Here is an 18,888-nt window from a genome sequence, read left to right as displayed (position 1 = left end):
AGCATCTCCGAAGTCTAGTTGTTATTGTTTTTCTTCTTCTCCTTACTTTGTCTAGAATCAATACTAAATATTGGTTGTAAGGCAGAAGAGCAGTAAGGGCTAAGCAATTGGGGTTAAGTAACTTGCCCAGGGTCGCATAGCTAGGAAGTGTTAGAGGCCAGATTTGAAGTCCTTCAGATTCCAGTCTTGGCACTCTATTGAATCACCTCACTGCCCTTAGAGCTTTTTCTCTAGGCTATTTCTCAAGCATTATGTCCTCTCTGAGACACTAGGGGATTGTTTCATTTTTGTCTCTTTATCTCCTATCACCTTTATCTCCATATCACCTATTATAGGTGCTTAATATGTGGTTGTTGAAATCTGAAAGAGTGAACAAAGGAGGCAGAGAGGTTGATAGAGAAGTAGACACAGTAGAGTGAAAATTGTCATGGAAGTCAAAGAAATATAGAAATCAAACATGTGGATAGAGGTTTTCTGAGAGTGATGGGTTTTTAAAAGACAATTCTGCCACAAGCATTTTGAATCCTAATTGCAACACTTTACTTGCATGACAGAACACAGAGGTGTTATTTTTTGCCTCTACATGTTTCCTTATGAAGGCTAGACCTTTCTCATAGGAGAAGTTATCTTGATGTGCTTCTGGGTGATAATAATCATGGCTCATACTTAGATAAAACTTTGTGAACTGTTGTTTAGAGAATAGGTAAATTTACAACAAACAAATAGCCACAATTATACACTGATATCCCCTAAATAGTAAAGAATAAAAGGAGTGTCTCTAGTGTGATTGTTAGAGCCTCTAAAGACTTATTGGAAAACATGGATAGACAAGAATCTTGTAGGAAAAAAAAGCCCTATAGATGATGGAGCCAGAAAAAAACAGAAAGAATATGGACATTGGGGAAATAACATATTAATAATTATTCATAATAATTATTAATTAAAATATATAATAATTATATATAAACCCATAAATAAAATATATAATTAAAATAATAATTAATAATTATAAACTAATAATTAAATTCAACAAATAGTTTAGCACCTACTAGATGGAAGGCATTGCTAGAAGCTGAATATACAGCTATGAAAAATGATATAGTTCTTGCCTTCAAAGAACCAATGTTAGCATAGATAAGATCTGCACTAAAATAACTATGATTCAAGGTAGAATGTGATGAGAGAGGAAGGAGATGAGGTTTAGCCTCTAGGTATCAAATTCAGGGTCACAAGTTAAAATATAATTGGGAAATATTTAATAAAAAATAAAAAGACAATAAAAATATAGATAACATTACTTAAAACTAAGTCAATGTAAAACCTGCAGGGATCTTTTTGTATACATTAGCTTCTTCCAAAACTCATTTCTATTTGAGTTTGACTCCACTTATTTAGACAAAGGATTAAGAGAAATTTGAGGAGTGTGGTATTTTCTGCTAGGGGGTCCAAGAAAATTTCATAGAGAAGTCAGTCAACAAGGATTTACTAAATTCTTACTAGGAGCAAGGCACCATGCTAAGCACTGGAAATTCAAAGAAAGGCAAAAACTCAGTCCTTGCTCATAAGAAGTTCACATTCTAATAGGGGCAATGACATGAAAATAACCCCATCTGTGGAAGATATATAGAATATAAATAGGTCATCTCAGAGAGAAGACTTGGGGTTTAGGGGCAATTTGGGATTAGGAGGACAGTATGGAACATGAGGTGAAAAGTCTCTTATAGAAAGTGGAATTTGAGCTAAGACTTGAAAGAAGGAGGTGGAAGTGAAGAAAGAAACTATTCTGGGGGCAATTAGGTGGCTCAATGAACAGAGTCAATTTCTGGCCTGGAATGGGCAGGATATGGGTTCAAACTGGACCTCAGACACTGGGCAAGTCACTTGACCCCAATTACCAGTCTTCTGCCTTGGAACTCACAATTAGTATGGATTCTAAGAAAGAAGGTAAGGATTTTTAAAAAGCTATTTTAGGCATGAGGACCAGCCAGTGAAAAAGCCTAGAATTTCAAGATGGCATATTGCATAGGAGGAAGAGCAAGATAGCCATTATTATTGGATGGAAAAGTGTGAGAAGGGAGCAAAGTATAACTAGAATGGTAGGATACGATTCCTCAGTGAGGGGCTGCTAGAAGAGAAGGATTTAAATTAGGCTAAGAGACATAGAGGGATTGCTTTCTAGGCTTAGAGGACTACATGGAATTGATAAAGTTCAGTATAATGAATGAATGTATGTGAATGAAGGGGGAAAAATGAAAGGTTTATTACTTTCCAAGCACTATACTAAGGCCTGAGGATATAAATATTAAAAAAAAAAAAGTCCTTTCAAGGAGTTTATACTTGAAGTGGAGACAGTGGATTCAAAAGAGTTCCATCCATACCAAGGTCCTAAGGCTGCACCAGCAGGTAATAGTGCCTAGGTGTTTGGGGGTGTTTAATGGCAGGACAGTGTAATGGTGAAAATTTCACCTTTTTAAGATTGTTGTAATATTGAACAATGGCCGCCAAGGAATTTACTTATGAAATTCCTAAAATGAAACACTCAAGTCAGAATGGAGTTTATGGAGGTTTAATCACAATGGGAGTAGGGAAAAGGAGAGGGAGAGAAGGAGAGAGGAGAAAAGGGAAAGGGGCTACTCAACCTCTGACCAAGGCAGAGGGAGTTTTAGGCCCAAAGGGCCAAGGTGGAAAGAAGCAGTCTTTAACTCACGTGACCGATCGAAGGAAAGCTGTCTGCAGGTGTCCTCCCTGTCCAAGCTTCTCACACCCACTGGTGTCTTGCTCTCTCCACAGGAAGTGAGCAAATTCCAGAGGCTGTTCCCTACCTCACTTCCTGTGCCTCACAAGTGCCAATGGTTGGCTCTAGCTTGGCTTAGGACAGCCCAGGTGGGCAGTTAGTTATTTCTGATTTGTCATTGACTAGCACATGCCCGTGTAGTGTGGGTGTGCACAATTTTTGGGTGCTAGACCAAGATGGAGACTTTTAAAATTCACAACAGAGGGTAAGGCTTAGTGAACCTTAGGACAAAGTGGCAGGGGAGATGGTAACATCTCGTTGTCTTCCATCTTGCTAGGATTGTAGTTGGTGACTCTTAGTTCAATGGTATGAGCAGTCACCTCTCTCTCTTCCCACCTGGAATCTGGGGGGAAGACTCGTAACCCTGAGGATTAGTTTGACTAAAACACAGAGTTTGTAAAAAGGAGTAATATTAGAAATAAGGCTAGAAAGGTGGATTAGAGACAGATTATGGAAGGTCTCAGATGCCAGGTGAAGGAACTTACATTTGATCATATTGGCAATGAGAAGTGACTGAAAGTTGGAATTTTTAGTTTTTCTTTTCTGAGGAGTTCGTATTACTTTTAAGATGCCAGAGGGGGACATCCTGGTGGAGATGTCTACCTTGACCACTGAAAATAGAAACTAAGAGCTTAGGGGATACATATTTATGTATATCTCTATATGCGTGTATTACATGTGTGTATTTAGATATATATGGCTCCATTTTCCATTTTCAGTGGGCTGATTTCTATGTATCTCCTGATATATACTATATACATATATGCAATCACAGACATCTATCTATCTATCTATCTATCTATCTATCTATCTATCTATCTCAAAAAAGTCATCTGCATAAAGGTAATAACTGTAAGGGGTAGTAGTAATTCACCCTCTGGATAAAGGTAAGCTTATTAGGAATATATAGAGAAGACAGCTGTCAAAACAAATAATTGGGGGGCCACCCATACACTGCAAGAAGGAAAAGATCCATCAACAAAGGAAAACCAGGATGCAGCAAGTCTTGGAAACCAAGGGAAAGGAACAATTAACTAAAGTGTGGTTAATTAAATAGATTTACACTTATTATATGCATACCTTGGTTCTAAAAAGAGTGGAAGATAAAACAGGTTCTCTTCATGGCAGTTTGTGGAAAAGTAATGAGCTATGTATGGAAAGAAATATAGGGTAGCATCAGTTTATAGAAGGCTTTGTGAATGTCTCTAGGAGTTAATATCTCACAGTAAGAAAGGTTAAGGTGTGGACTGAGAAAAAAAGTTACTTTTATAATATGATATGATCACCTAGGTGGGAACAGTATCAGCAGATCAAAGAAAGACTTTGGGGTGATAGTGTGTAATATTATTGTTCCTTTTTATAAGAGTGAGGTTGACTTGTCCAAGATCATACCACCAATAGCTGGTAGGCCTGTTTGGAGCCAGGTTTCTGATTCCAAGTAGAGTGGCCTTTTTTTTTTTTCTGTATCAGGTGAGAGGCAAAAATTTACAGGCTCCAAAAAATCTTGGCAGAAAAGTCTGAAAGACCACCCTTCTGGATATATTACTTCTTAGAATGAGACTACTTCACTGAAATACTTTCCTAACTCACTGATTAGGGAGCTATCTTTAAATTAAATTAGTTGCCTTCCTAAAAATAGCTAGCATTTTAAAAGCACTTTAGAAAGGTTTGTAAAGTACTTTGCATAATTTATCTCATTTGATCCTCACAACCACCTTTAGGTGTTATTATTATCCCTAATCTACAGATTTGGAAACTGAGGCAAGCACCAGTGAAGTGACTTGCCCCGGGTTCCATAGCTATATTAATGTTTCTTTTCCATCAATCATCTGAGTGCAGATTTTGATGACGGGAAGGGTTTGGCAGGGGCTCTCTTGGTGGAAATGGACCAGGGAGGGGGCTGGAGAATGGAGAAGTCCCAGGCAAAATTCTCCTGCGTCACAATTGTGGCAAATGCAGTGTGGCCAGTCCCCTCGCCCTAGTTGTCTTGTTCCTGGAAAGGAGATGAGTCCAGGATGCCTGATTTACCCTGACCTTTCCCGTAGGCCTTCCTAGAGGGCCAGGGCAGGCGATACCTACTTAAGTAGGGTGGGGTGGGGAGACACTACAGATTCTCCGCACCGCCACGCCTCTCCAGCAGCTTCCCAGGGCGCCCATCAGCATCACCCTGTGGGGCGCTAGGTGCACACGCTGCGGTTCTCCTGATCCCTCCCACCATCCCCTGGCCAGGCGCGGGGGCGCGTGCGTGGGCGCCCCTCCCCCTCCCGTGGGTAGCGGCCGGAAGTGGCACTTTCCCGGAAGGTTCAGAAGTGAACGCGACGGAACCGGCTGCTTGAGGCAGGCTCCTCACAGCCGCGGTCTGGCCCTAGGACTGCGGACCAGCCCGAAGTGGGAAATGGCAGCCGAACCCTGGACTGCCTCTTAAGCCGTCGGGGGAGCGCATTCCGCAGGGACTCGCGGCGGTTGGGGCATGGCCGGAATCGGGGCCTCAGCTCCGGGAGACCCTCTCCTGGGCCCAGAGGCCGAGAAGGGCGCGGGAGCCTCCCCTCAGCCGCCGCCGCCTCCTCCTCCGCCTCCTCCTCTACCGCCGCTTTCGCCTCAGGGGCCGGCGGCGCCGGTGGCCCTTCAGCGGGAGCCGCTATACAACTGGCAAGCGACCAAGGCGTCGCTTAAGGAGCGATTCGCCTTCCTTTTCAATACGGAGCTGCTGAGCGACGTGCGCTTCGTCCTAGGCAAGGGCCGCGGGGGCGCCGGGTCCGCCGCCGCGGGGGGACCACAGCGCATCCCCGCCCATCGCTTCGTGCTGGCCGCCGGTAGCGCTGTCTTCGACGCTATGTTCAACGGCGGCATGGCTACCACCTCGGCTGAGATCGAGCTGCCCGACGTGGAACCTGCAGCCTTCCTGGCGCTGCTGAGGTGAGAGAGACCAGGGGTGACCCGCCAGCCTGGGAGGAACTGGCCCGGGCCCTACCAAGCTGTATGGAGCCTGGATGTGGGGTAGGGGGTGGTGGAGAGGTTGGGCTTTCTAATGACGAATTAAGTTAGTTTCTGGCCAGCAAAAGGTGGGGGGTGGTCTTGGGCGTGGGAGGGAAAGACTTCCTCTTGGGTCTCGGGCTTGTTTTGTTATCATCTGGTACCATTCTCGGAAAACCTTTTACCTTCGCGCTGCTTCTTTTTCTAGTGGTGTATGAGGTACGTTCTGTGTAATGGAAAGTTAATTTGTCAACAGACGACTAGTGGTAGGGGGTACGGGCTTCCCTAATACCTGGGCCGCACCTCCCACTGCCAAGGTCAGGCCGTGTTTTGTACTTAGGCATCTATCAGCCTCCAAGGTGACACCGATATCACCTGTATTCTTTTCATCTTTTGGCTATTTGACGATGAATTCTGCCCTAATCCGTTATTAAACGTTGAACGTGCACGACAGTGTGCCAAGCACTTTGCTTAGCTCTGAGAGTGCAAAAAGAGGTGAAAGCCAGCCCCTGCCTTCAAGGAACTTACATCTTAACAAAGGAGACACAACGTGCAAACAAATCTGTACAAAGCAAGTTCAGATTCCTATTCTGGGTATTTTGGCATTTCGATAGGATACAGCAGCTGACCGAAGGAAATGTAGCCCCTCATTCTCTTATTGCTAGAAAACTGTTGCATGTTATGTTCTTTTTCTAACTAATTTCGAAATAAAATGCATTACATTTATTGTGTTCCCATATAATTATTTCCTGTTTATGCACCATTAAGTGGAAGTAAATGAGGACGGAAGATGCTACTTTTTGTATGCTTTTGTGTATTGGAAGATGTTTTAGCCACAAGATAAAATGCTTGGTTTTTAAAAACTGTGATTTAAAAATTAACAGTTTATCATCATATTACCTGATTGGAGCATTTGGAGTCGGAGGGAACCTTATAAATAATTTAGCACAACATCCTCATTTTCCAGGTGAAATACCTGAGGCCCAGGGAAGTAAAGGGATTAAGGTTAACAGGTACCAAGTAAGAAAATTGACATTTTAATACTTGTCATTTAACTTCAATACTTCTTGCCATCACATGGTCTGTGTTCTATCCTAAAAAGGAAAGTGTGGCTTATGTTAAATTTTAGAAGAATAAAATAACACACTGTCTTATCACTGTTTGAGAAAAGAAATTAAGCCTTTATTGGTAAATAAATACTTGTTGAGCTGAAAAAATTGGATATATTTTTTCAATAATCTTTCAGGGTTATAACATGAATAGCTGTAATTTGAGTTGAAATACCTTTGGAATTTTAGTTATTATTATTTTGGATCAGCCTTTAAAAATGAGTAAATTGACTAATGTCCTAAGTTTTTAATAAATTATATTAACAGTTTATTAGCATTTATTTTGTGTTACCCCAAACTTCAGAATCAGTATGATTTTGCATTGATTTTTGTTGACTCAAATTTTCTCACTTTAGGTGCAATCTAAAATTTTATGGGATCATGAGTGATTATAGAGATCATTTTGTATGGGATGAAATTTGTGTATTAATAATTAGATTGGCAACCTCCTGAAGAGTAGAAGAAACCCCCTCCCCAAGCAGCTTTATAGACATATATTAATATAGACCTTTAATATACTCTTTTTCAAATGTAGCTAAGAGACTCCCCCCCTTTTCTTCTTTGGGAAGAAGTTTAGGGGTGACCTAATTCCTATGAGAGAAATCTGAAAACTTACAAGTTATAATCTTGACTACATGTCCCAAGAAATGTTGCAATGTTATGACCCGAGTAATGTTTCAAAAAGTGTTTCCTGGACCTGATAAATCCTTGGACAGGAAGGAAGGTAGAATAAGATATAGAGGATTGGAAAGTGGAGATAGAATTGTATTGAATCCCTATAAAAACTGAGGAAATCTAGGTTTCAAGGCCCACTATTTCTGGGACCTCAGACTGTGGAGCCTCCCTCTCCCTCTCACTGTATCTCTCTATTCCATCACCCCCCCTCCCCCTTTGTGAGCTTGGTGCCAGTGCCCAGGTAGTCCCCTACCCCCTTCTGAGGACTGAAAGGCCTAGACAATGTTCTTCACTCTATGCCCCCTCCCCACACCTCTGAATAAAGCCACATGAACTTTGCAAATATCAAGTCTCCTGTCTGCTCAATAGAGTGATTTGGGGGGTACAACCCCCCCCCATTTCACTCCCTACAACTTGATATTGAGAAACTAATCCCAGCAAAATGACAGGTTACTAAAGGTCATACAGCAAGTTTTATTATAGACCTAAATCTAGAGCCAAGTCTACTGACTCCCACAATACCATTTTGCCTACCTGTCTGGCCTGTTTATCTGTCCCTGAGGCAGAGGGTAGGTAGGGTTGGGTATTAGTGGAAATTTTAATCATTTGGATGTGGAGAAAGGAGAGGACTTGTTGATGAATTTTTCTTTTTATCTGCCCTTTGTCTTTAGATAAAGTGGCTAACTTGTACTTTTTGTGATAGCAAAAAAATAGGTAACAAAATCAAGTAGGTATCCATTAGTGGAATGGCTGAACAGATTGCGGTTTGTGAGAGTGTATGATCCTGTAAGAAACAACAAATGTGAAGAATTGAGAAAAGACCTGTATGGGATCACCTTTTATGAACTGATGCTGAGGGTAGTAAACATAACCAGGAGAACAATCTAAAATGATGACAGTAACATTAAGTAAAAGAACTCTCATTAACTGCCAAAGTGTAATTATCTATCTTGGTCCTGAAGAACAGATGATGTAAATACTCCTTTCTTTTCTGAGAGGAGAGTTTGGGGGATTATAGATGCAGAATGTTGTATAATTTCTCAAATGTGGTTGCTGCTTGTTTGGTTTTGTTCAACTTCTTTCTGTTATAAGGATGTGTATGGATATTGTAAGGATGTGTAAGGAAGGGAGGTAAAAGGATTATGATACAAATCCATAAGCATCAATAAAACCTTTTAAAATAAATGAAAAATATTTTAAGACCTCATTTTAAAAATAGTTATTCAGAGTATTTTTTAGTTTTAATTTTCATATTGTTAATTTGGGGTAGCTAGGTGATAGCACATCAGGCCTGGAGTCATGAAGACCCGAGTTCAAATGCCACCTCAGACACTAGCTGTATGACCGTGGGCAAGTCATTTCTGTTTGCTTCAGTTCCTCAGTTTATAAAACGGGAATAATAATAGAGCCTACTTCATGAGGTTGTTGTGAGGATCAAATGAAATCATTTTTGTTTAGGGCTTCCTATAGTTCTTGGCACATAGTATAATAGTATATAAATGTTTTTTCCCTCATCCCTAAATATTCTTGAAATGACTTTGCTTAATGAGATCTTTTACCAGGTTTTCTTTATTGTGCTTTTACTATCCACTGCCTTTGCATATTCTTTGAGTCAATTAACTCCTCATAATCTTCCTATGGCTTTCTCTGTAAGAGAGTTTATAATCTAAATCAAAGGTGTCAAACACAGGCCCCCCCCCCCCCCCCCCAGCCATGAGCTGTGAAGAAACTAGTGAAGGAACTAGATTAAAATACAATTGCAAAACGGTTAAAAATCAAGATATAATAAAACAATGTTAATTGGTGTTTTTTTAAAATCTGTTATCTATGAGGCATCTGTTTGGAGTTTGACACAATTTTTCTAAACCATAGAAATGTTGGTTATTATTTGGTTGCCATTTCTCTATTTTGGGCCAGCAAGTCAAATATTTACTGATTAAGAAACTATTTAGTTTCTCTTAGTCTATTAATTAGGGCAATTGATTTACATTGGTTTAACTTTTGTATAAATGTCTATAGAGTTCAGTGTGTTACCATTTTTTCCTCATCCAATATTTTTTCATCATCAATAACTTACTTGAATAGGTCAGAATCGAGTGATTTTAATTGCATGGCATATTTGCCATTTTCCTGATTTTTATTCTTTTTTGTATCATTATACTGATTTTGACTTTGCTTTAAGCAGTCAGTGTTCTTCTGATTGTAGAAACATTGCTGATTAAACAAGTAATTTGTTTAAAGTCAGTTAAATCAGTTTGATTTTTGGAATCTTATTTAGTACTCATGTTTAGCATTCAACAATTCTCTTTTTAAATAAAATATTAATGATGCATAGATGTGAAGTATTTGTGTAGTTTTATAAGCCTTTAGTTACCCTCATCCCTTGTTCCTGACCTTTATTTTCCAGATTTCTTCCTATCATAGTCCATTCACAACTCTGCATTAAAGTCACCAAATATCAAAGTACATGTTGATTTACTTGGAGGATCTTATTGAGTTCTTAATATTTCTTTACAATAGATCTTAGGTATATAAGCTGCATATGGAAGATTTTCAGAAGTTAAGGGGAAGCATTTATTAAGCACCTACTACATGCCAAGAACAATGATTAAGCACTTTACACATTGTTTCATTTGATCAAATGAGCTCTTTACAAGCATATGTCCCATGAAATATGATATTTCTTGTTACTTTTGGACTTACGCTATCACTAGCTCTTCATGCCCCCTCCCCTCCAAAAGAAAACCTGGGAGTCAACTTCCATTTACTTTAAACTTCTTTTTCTTTATGCATGGGTTGATGAGGTACCTAGTGGATAAAGTGCTGGGTCTGGAGTTAAGAGGACTCAAGTTCAAATGCATCCTCAGACTTGCTAGCTGTGTTTCTCTGGGCAGGCCATTTGACCTCTGTTTCCTCAACTGTAAAATGGGAATAATAGCAACTACCTCCTAGGGTTGTTGTGAATCTCAAATGAGAGAACTTGTAAAGCATTTTACAAACCTTTAAGACCTATACAGATGTATTATGATTTTAAACTTAGCATGTCCAAAACAAAGCTTACTATCAACAGTGCTCCCCCCCCCAAAAAAAAAATCCACCTCATTCTAGTTTTTGTATTTTTTTCAGATGCCATCACCATCCTTTAAGTCACTATGGTTTAGAACTACCGTGTCAACCTCTCCTCTTTTCTTTATTGCTCACGTCTCATTGGTTATTATGTTTTGTTGTTTCTGCCATCATGCCATTTCTTGCATCTGTCCCCTTCTCCCACTCATATAGTAATTTGTACTGGTTCAGTTCCTCATCACCTCTTGTCTGGATTAGTTCAGTAGAGTCCTTCTTCTCCTTCTCCCCTCCTCCCCCCCAGTTTTTTTTCCAGTTAAATGTAGAAACAATTTTTGACATTTGTTTTTTGACATTTTAAAATATACTTCCTCCCTTCTGTAGGTATTAAATAGTCTGATGATTTATGTTATACTCATACTTTCATGTAGTACGTATTTCCATGTTGCTCATGTCGTGATAGAAGACACAGATCCCATATACAATAGAAATCTCTTGAAGGAAACAGTGGAAGATGGCATGCTTTGACCTACATTCAGACTCCAACAGTTCCTTCTTTGACTGTGGATAATATTTTCATTATGAGACATTATTATGAAACTCTTGTGGTTATCTTGGGAGACTTGCTGATAATGGTTTAGTGCTTCATAGTTGATCATCATATAATTATTTCTGTTACTGTATACAGTGTTCTCCTGGTTCTGCTTGCTTCCCACTGCATTAGTTCATAAAAGTCTATCCAGGTTTTTCTGAACTAATCCTATTCATTCCTTATGGTACAATAGTATACATTACTACACAGCTTGTTCATTCATTCCCCAAGTGATGGACAACTCCTCAGTTTCCAATTCTTTGCCATTACAAAAATAGCTGCTAAAACTATTTTGGTACAGTTAGGTCCTTTCCCTTATCTCTGATCTCTTTGAGCTACAGACCTAGTAGTGTTATTGTTGAATCAAAGGGTATGCATAGTTTTGTAGCCTTTTGAACTTGATTCCTTATTGCTCTCCATAATGGTTATATCAGTTCACAGTTCCAACAGTGTTTTGGTGTCCTAATTTTCTTATCCTCTCCAACATTTGTAATTTTCCTCTTTAGTCCTTTTAGCCAATTTGCTAGGTGTGAGGTAGTTATCATGGTTGTTTGAATTTTGCATTTCTCTAATCAATAGTGATTTGGAGCATAATTTTAATTTCTTCCTCTGAGAACTGCCTGTTCATATCCTTTGGTCATTTTTCAACCAGGGAATGCTTTTATTCTTATAAATTTGATTCTGTTCTCAATGGATTTGAGAAATGAGGTTGTGAGAAGGGAATTTATATTTTTATTTGACCAATCAGAGATTTATACCTCCCTTCCATTTGTTTTGAGTTTGGGTCAATCAGCAACCAGGGAACTGATTCCACAGGCACTCACCCCCCCCCCCCCAGGCTAATTGAGGAATTGTGATTGGTTCCTGGGGAGTGATGTAGGAGAGCTAGTGAATAAAGGAAATGGTATGAAGCAGTGGAGTGTTTTTGAGGCTGAGTTTCATAGACAGATTCTGGGTTGTTAGGCTTTAGGTTCTTAGGTAATTCTTTACCTCCTTTCTATATTTCCCTCTCTTATCTTTATCTTGCTATAATAAAGCTAATTGAGTATATATATATATATAGTAGCTATTAGAGCTACTAACAGTCTTAGCACTTTACACTTAAGGATTAATTTCTATAAATGATCACAACATTTTTATAATTTAGTTAAACCTATTCTAGCCATTACAAGGTTTTTGTCAGAGGCACTAGCTATAAGATTTTCCCCCAAAATTTGTTGTTTCCCTTCTGAAATTGATTGTATTGGTTTTATTTTTACAAACCCTTTTTAATTTAATGTAATAAAAGTTATCCATTTCACTTTTCATAATGTTCTCTATGTCTTGTTTAGTCATAAATTCTTTTATCTGTAAGTCTAACAGGTAAACTTTTCCATGTTCCCCTAAATTTGTTTGTGATGTCATCCTTTATTTCTGTATCAAGTATCCATTTTGACTTTATCCTGGTGTATGGTGTGAAATATTGGTTCATGCTTTAGTCTTTACCATACTACTTTCCAGTTTTCCCAGCAGTTTTTGTGAAATAGTGACTTGTTTCCCCCAAAACTTGGATATTTGAGTTTATTGAACACTAGGGACATTAACTGCCCTGTCTTGACTATCTAATCTATTCCCTTGATCCATTACTCTTATTTCATAGTCATTACCAGATTATTTTCATGATACTACTTTATAGTATGGTTTGGTGTCTGGGTACAAACTCCTAATTAGTTTCCTAGCTTCCAATTCCTTTTCTCTCTCCAAACCACTTTCCACACAGGTACCAAATTGAGATTCCTAAGAAAGGCCAGTGCTACTTCTCTTGCTTGTAAGATAAAATACCACCTCCAGTTTGGCCAAAAACCCATCAAAATCTGGCTCCAGCCTTCTTTCCTGGGTTTATTGCAAGTTACTTTTATAGACTTGGTTTCAGGCAAAATAGGCTGTCTGCTGTTCCTTGTCTATCAACATCACTTAACACAGTCTGTCCCTCATGTCTTGAATGCATTTCCACCTGGTCTACCAGTCTTAGAATGCCTTAAAAAGTACAAATAGCACAAGTCTTCCTGAGAAGGGAGGAAAGTGGGGTGGGACGGAGAAGGAAAGAGGATGCTTACTGTGTACCCAATACTGTGTTCGTGCCCTCTCCTTGAAATTACTCTGAAGGTTTTTATTTGTTTCTTTGTGTTCATGTCATTTCCTCCCCCAAAGACTGTAAACTTTTTCAGGTCTAGTTCCCAGAATGAATGATTTTATTTAGGGGCAATTAGGTAGCACAGTGGATAGAGTGTCAGATCTGGAGTTGGGAGAACCTGGTTTCAAATTTGATCTCAGATATTTCTTTAGCTATATGACCCTGGGCAAGTCACTTAACTTAGAATTGATATAAAGATAGAAGGTAAGGGTTTTAAAAAAAGATTATTGGATCTAATGTGAACATCATAGTTTTGCTGGTATAGATAAATGAGAGCTAGCCAATCAGCCTTCCTTTCAGGTAGCCATGTTGGCTAGAAAATGTAGTCAAGAATTGGAAACAGATGCCAATCATTTGGGGAGTGACCGAAAAAATTGTGGTATGTGAATGTAAAAAATATCAGAAGCAAATTGGAGAAACTGGCAGTACATGTATGCACTGGTATTGAAAGAAATGAGCAGAACCAAGATAACTATAATTACCACAATAATGCAAAGTAAAACAATGTTGAAAGACTTAAGGACTTTGATCAGTTTATTACCCAATTATAAATCCAGATTAATGAGGAATCATGCTTTCCACATTTTGTTAGAGAAGTGATAGACTAGAGGATCAGAATGAAATATACCTTTTCTAAAGATTGCTGATGTGTGTGAATTTGTTTTCCTTGATTATATTGTACCTATTTGATTTGTAAGTTTTTATTTGGAGTGAGGGGGAAATAATGATACTTGTCCTCAAAGGAAAATAAATTAAAACAGCAATAAGTAAACAAAAAACAAATTTGGTTAGAAGGAAGTTCAGATGGACATTATTGGTTCTATTTGTTTTAAATGTCATATATATGTGTATGTATTCTTAGCTATATATAATGATTAACAGTTTTGTGTGCAGTCTTTTTCTCTTTGTATATGGAAATTTCATTCTTGTTAATGTTTAAGTTCATAAAAAATTTAGTAAAAATAATTCTTTGAAGTATTTAGTGTGATTATGAATTAAACTTAGATTGAATTACAAAATGCTCCTTTAAAGCAATAAATAATAACAAAAATAACAAGGTATCTTAAATGATCATGATTGAATTGATCAGTATAATATATGCCAATATATTTATATATTAAGTAATTATAGCTGAATGTCAGTATTTTAATTTACCAAGTTAGGACTATAATGGAGTTATGGAGAGCTAGGGAAATGTAGAGGAGGGAAAAGAGATACTAATAAAAATTAAAATATACACATTGAATAGCATTTTTTAATCTGTAATGAATTTATTTATCAGAGTATTAAGATGAGTGCATTCCAGTTCAGGATTTTCAGTAAGTTGGGCTGAGTTCAGAGTATAAAAGCACCTCATCTTTCAGCTACTATTCAATTCTACAACTTTAGTGATTAAGGGTGCAACTGTTAAGTTTTTCTTGTTTTGTTTTTTTTACATGGTAAAACATTTCTGTAAGTAAGTGGATGAAGAATTAAGTAAATAAGGGAATAAAAGGACAATATTAACAACTTGAGGATGTTAGGAAAGGCCTCAAGAAACAGTTAACACTTGAAATGTGCCTGAAAGGGAACTAGGGATTCTAAGAAACAAAAGTAAAGTGCTAGTACAGTGATGGCAAATCTGTTAGACCCCATCCCATGCCCCACTTTCCCAGACCACATGCTGTGTCCTGCCCTACCCCCTTACCCCAGAAAAGGAAGGAAGCAGAGGGTTGGGTGAAGCAAGAAATGTCTTTAGCACAGATGAGGGGGAGGGGAATGGTTTCAGCATTCTGCCCTCTAGCTGTGCCACCTGTGAGCTGCTCACCTTGTATGCTCCCATTGGGCTGTTGGGCAGAGGGGTCAGTGAAGTAGGCAATGTCCTCAGCCCTGGTGGAGAGGGGGAAGGGAGCAGCTCCGCCCGAGTTCCTCTGCCTTTCTAGTAATAAACTTGGGGTGGGGTTGGAGGTTGGAAGGGGAGGGCAGTGTGTGTGCCCACAGAGAGTGCTCTGCATGCCATAGGTTTGTGGTCACTGAGCTAGTACATTTCAGAGATTGGAGAGAAAGGGAAGGAGAGAAACAGGTAGATACAGCAGAGATGGGGAGGAGGTAGGGAGAGGAGCCAAGTAGCACTGGAAATGGAATGTTTTGTATTGGGAATTAGCAAATAGACCTATTCATTTGAAACTTGGCAAATGATTGGATAATATATAGGGAGAATTGAAAGTTTGTCAGTCAGAGGTTCTTATCCTGGAGTTGGTGAATTAAAAGCGAGTGTTTGGGTTTTTTTTTGGGGGGGGGGGATAATTATACTTGTTTTTTTTTTAATTAAATTAATTATTTTTTTTCTAGATTACACATTGATACAATTTTTAATACTAATTTTCTGACATTTTGTGATCCATGTTCTCTCTCCCTTCCATCTTTCCCTCCTTCCCAAGAAGGCAAGTATGATAATGGTTGTACAATACATATTGCCATGTTTTTCATGTTGCAAAACAAGACAGACACATATTACTTAAACAAGAAGGAAGAATTCATGGAGGAAGTAAAATGAAGAAGAATGATATGCTTCAATCTGCATTCAGACTCCATCTGTTCCTTTTTTGGAAGTGGATATCCTTTTTCATCATGAGTCCCTTGGAGTTTTCTTGGATCTTTACCTTGTTATTAATAGTTAAATCATTCACAGTTGATCATTGTACATTATTGTTACTGCATACAAAGTTGTTTTGATTCTGCTCGCTTTACTTTGCATCATTTCATATTCTACTTCACTGACCTGTTTCATTACTTCCAGTTCAACTTAGTCAGCCATTCCCAATTGATGGGCATCCCTTCAGTTTCCAATTCTTTACTGTCACAAAAAGAGGTGCTATAAATATTTTCGTACAAGTAGGCCTTTTTTTCCCTATTGTTGAACTTTTTGGGATACAGGCCTAGTAGTATGGACAATTTTGTGAGAGGTCTATTTCAAAATGAGTAGTTTCCTTGGTGAGTCTATGTAATTTATTTTATTCATTTAAAATTTTTCTGAGAAGGGGTTCTTAAAATTTAACAGACTACTAAAGAGTTCCATTACACACACAAAAATCTAGGATAACTTTGTGAACCTGGAGAAGTAATCATACTGGCTATTAAGAGCCCATCAAGATATAGAGTAATAATGATAGCTAATGATTATTATAGTGCTGAAGTGCTTTATAATTATCTCATTGATCCTAGGAGGTATCAGTTCTCTTCAGTTCTACAAGCATTAAATGCCTTAAATGTGTAAGGGTTAGCTCTGAGAAGTCATAGGATTGTACTCTATCCATTCCTTTGCACTGGGAAATCATAGAATCATAGATTTAAAGCTAGAAAGGACTTAAAAGGCCTCAGTTTGTTTCATTTGCAAAATGAGTTGGCCTAGGGAGATTAAATGTCTTGTTCAAGGTTACATAGGTGGTGAGCCTCAGAGATGAGATTTGAATTTACGTTTCTGGCTCCAGAACCAATATTCTTTCTGCTTGATAACAAAGACAGTAATGAAACAGTTCTTGTCTTAAAGGAACTTATATATCTATATATATATATATATAATTTGGGGGAATAGAGCCCTGACAATTGGAGAGCATCAGAAGAAATTTTGAACATGTGGACTCTTAGATGGGCCTGGAAAGGAGCTAAGTATTTTAAAAGGCGGAGGTTGAGGAGGAAAGTGCCTTCTAGGAATAGGAGTTGGAGGCTTTCTAACATGAGCTCCTCAATTCCGTGCCTCTCCCATGCTTTTGAGTTTTTGTGTGTTCTTACTCATTCTCTCCCAATTTCAGAAGGTGGTCTTTCTTCTTTCAAGGCTAACAACTCCAAAACTTCTCTTTTCCCCCAGTACCTTGCTCCAATAATCATTCCCTTTCTGATTCACATTTTCAATTCAGCAGGTATTTATTTTATTAAACATCAGTTATGTACATGCTAGACTACAAACAATAACACAAATGAAAAATACTCTCATTTTACAGCTAAAAAAACTATGGTTCAGAGAAAAATAACTTGTCTGGGATCTTACAGCTATTAAGTGAAAATTTGAACCCAGGTTTCATTTGATCCTTCAGTAACTCATATATACATGCTATTACAGTTATTATATTACCTTCAATTCAGGCTTGGGGTTTAAGAGATTTGTCTATGGTCACATGGTAAATATTAGCTAGAGCCCTTGAATTAAGGTCTTTTGAGACTTTAGGATCTGGTGCTGTTTTTACTACCCTGTCAGGCCCATCCATCTTTCCATTACATGGAGGATAAAATAAAAACTCTTTAGCTTGACAGATGATGCCCCCTAAAATTTCCATATGCAAAGTAGAATTATAAAGAGGATATATAAAACCATGAAATTGTATTATGTACAGCTTGCTTTTTAAAAATAAACATATCATAAATTACAGCTATTACTTTAAAAGCTGACCTGCCCCTATACCAAGATAAACTCAGAACGGGTGAATGACTTGAACATAAAGAAGGAAACTATTAAGTAAATTAGGCGAACACAGAATAGTATACATGTCAGACCTTTGGGAAGGGAAAGATTTTAAAACCAATCAAGACTTAGAAAGAGTCACAAAATGTAAAATAATTTTGACTACATCAAATTAAAAAGTTTTTGTACAAACAAAACCAATGTAACTAAAATCAGAAGGGAAGCAACAAATTGAGAAACAATCTTCATAACAAAAACCTCTGACAAAGGTTTAATTACTTAAATTTACAAAGAGCTAAATCAATCTGTACAAAAAATCAAGCCATTCTCCAATTGATAAATGGGCAAGGAACATGAATAGGCAGTTTTCTAAAGAAATCAAAACTATTAATAAGCACATGAAAAAGTGTTCTAAATCTCTTATAATCAGAGAGATGCAAATCAAAACAACTCTGAGGTATCACCTCACACCTAGCAGATTGGCTAACTTGACCTCAAAGGAAAGTAATGAATGCTGGAGGGGATGTGGCAAAGGAGGGACATTAATTCATTGCTGGTGGAGTTGTGAATTGATCAAGCCATTCTGGAGGGCAATTTGGAATGATGCCCAAAGGGCAATAAAGGACTGTCTGCCCTTTGATCCAGCCATAGCACTGCTGGGCTTGTACCCCAAAGAGATAATAAGGAAAAAGACTGGTACAAGAATATTCATAGCTGTGCTCTTTGTGGTGGCCAAAAATTGGAAAATGAGGGGGATGCCCTTCAATTGGGGAATGGCTGAACAAATTGTGGTATATGTTGGTGATGGAATACTATTGTGCTCAAAGGAATAATAAAGTGGAGGAATTCCATGGAGACTGGAACAACCTCCAGGAAGTGATGCAGAGCAAAAGGAGCAGAACCAGGAAAACATTGTACACAGAGACTGATACACTGTGGTACAATCGAACGTAATGTCATTAGTGTCAGTGCAGTGATCCTGAACAGTCTTCAAGGATCTAGGAGAAAAAACACTATCCACAAGCATAGGACAAACCGTAAAGAGTAAAAACGCTGAGGAAAGGCAACTGC

At 38.3% G+C, this 18,888-nt stretch overlaps 1 protein-coding gene across 1 annotated transcript in view; it reads left to right on the top strand.

The window, feature by feature from the left end:
- Positions 1-4,632: 4,632 nt before the first annotated feature.
- BTBD1 (BTB domain containing 1) overlaps positions 4,633-18,888 on the top strand; it is a 37,405-nt gene continuing 23,149 nt past the window's right edge. Inside the window, exon 1 of the mRNA XM_001362391.5 lies at positions 4,633-5,710. Within this exon, the coding sequence (XP_001362428.1) occupies positions 5,265-5,710 (446 nt within the window). The 5' untranslated portion in view covers positions 4,633-5,264. The remainder of the gene's footprint in view (positions 5,711-18,888) is intronic.

The sequence above is a fragment of the Monodelphis domestica genome, chromosome 1 (genome assembly GCF_027887165.1).
Source record: "Monodelphis domestica isolate mMonDom1 chromosome 1, mMonDom1.pri, whole genome shotgun sequence".
Taxonomy (NCBI): Eukaryota; Metazoa; Chordata; class Mammalia; order Didelphimorphia; family Didelphidae; genus Monodelphis; species Monodelphis domestica.
The sequence above is the reverse complement of the archived record's forward strand: the minus strand, read 5'-3'. Positions and strand labels throughout refer to the sequence as shown.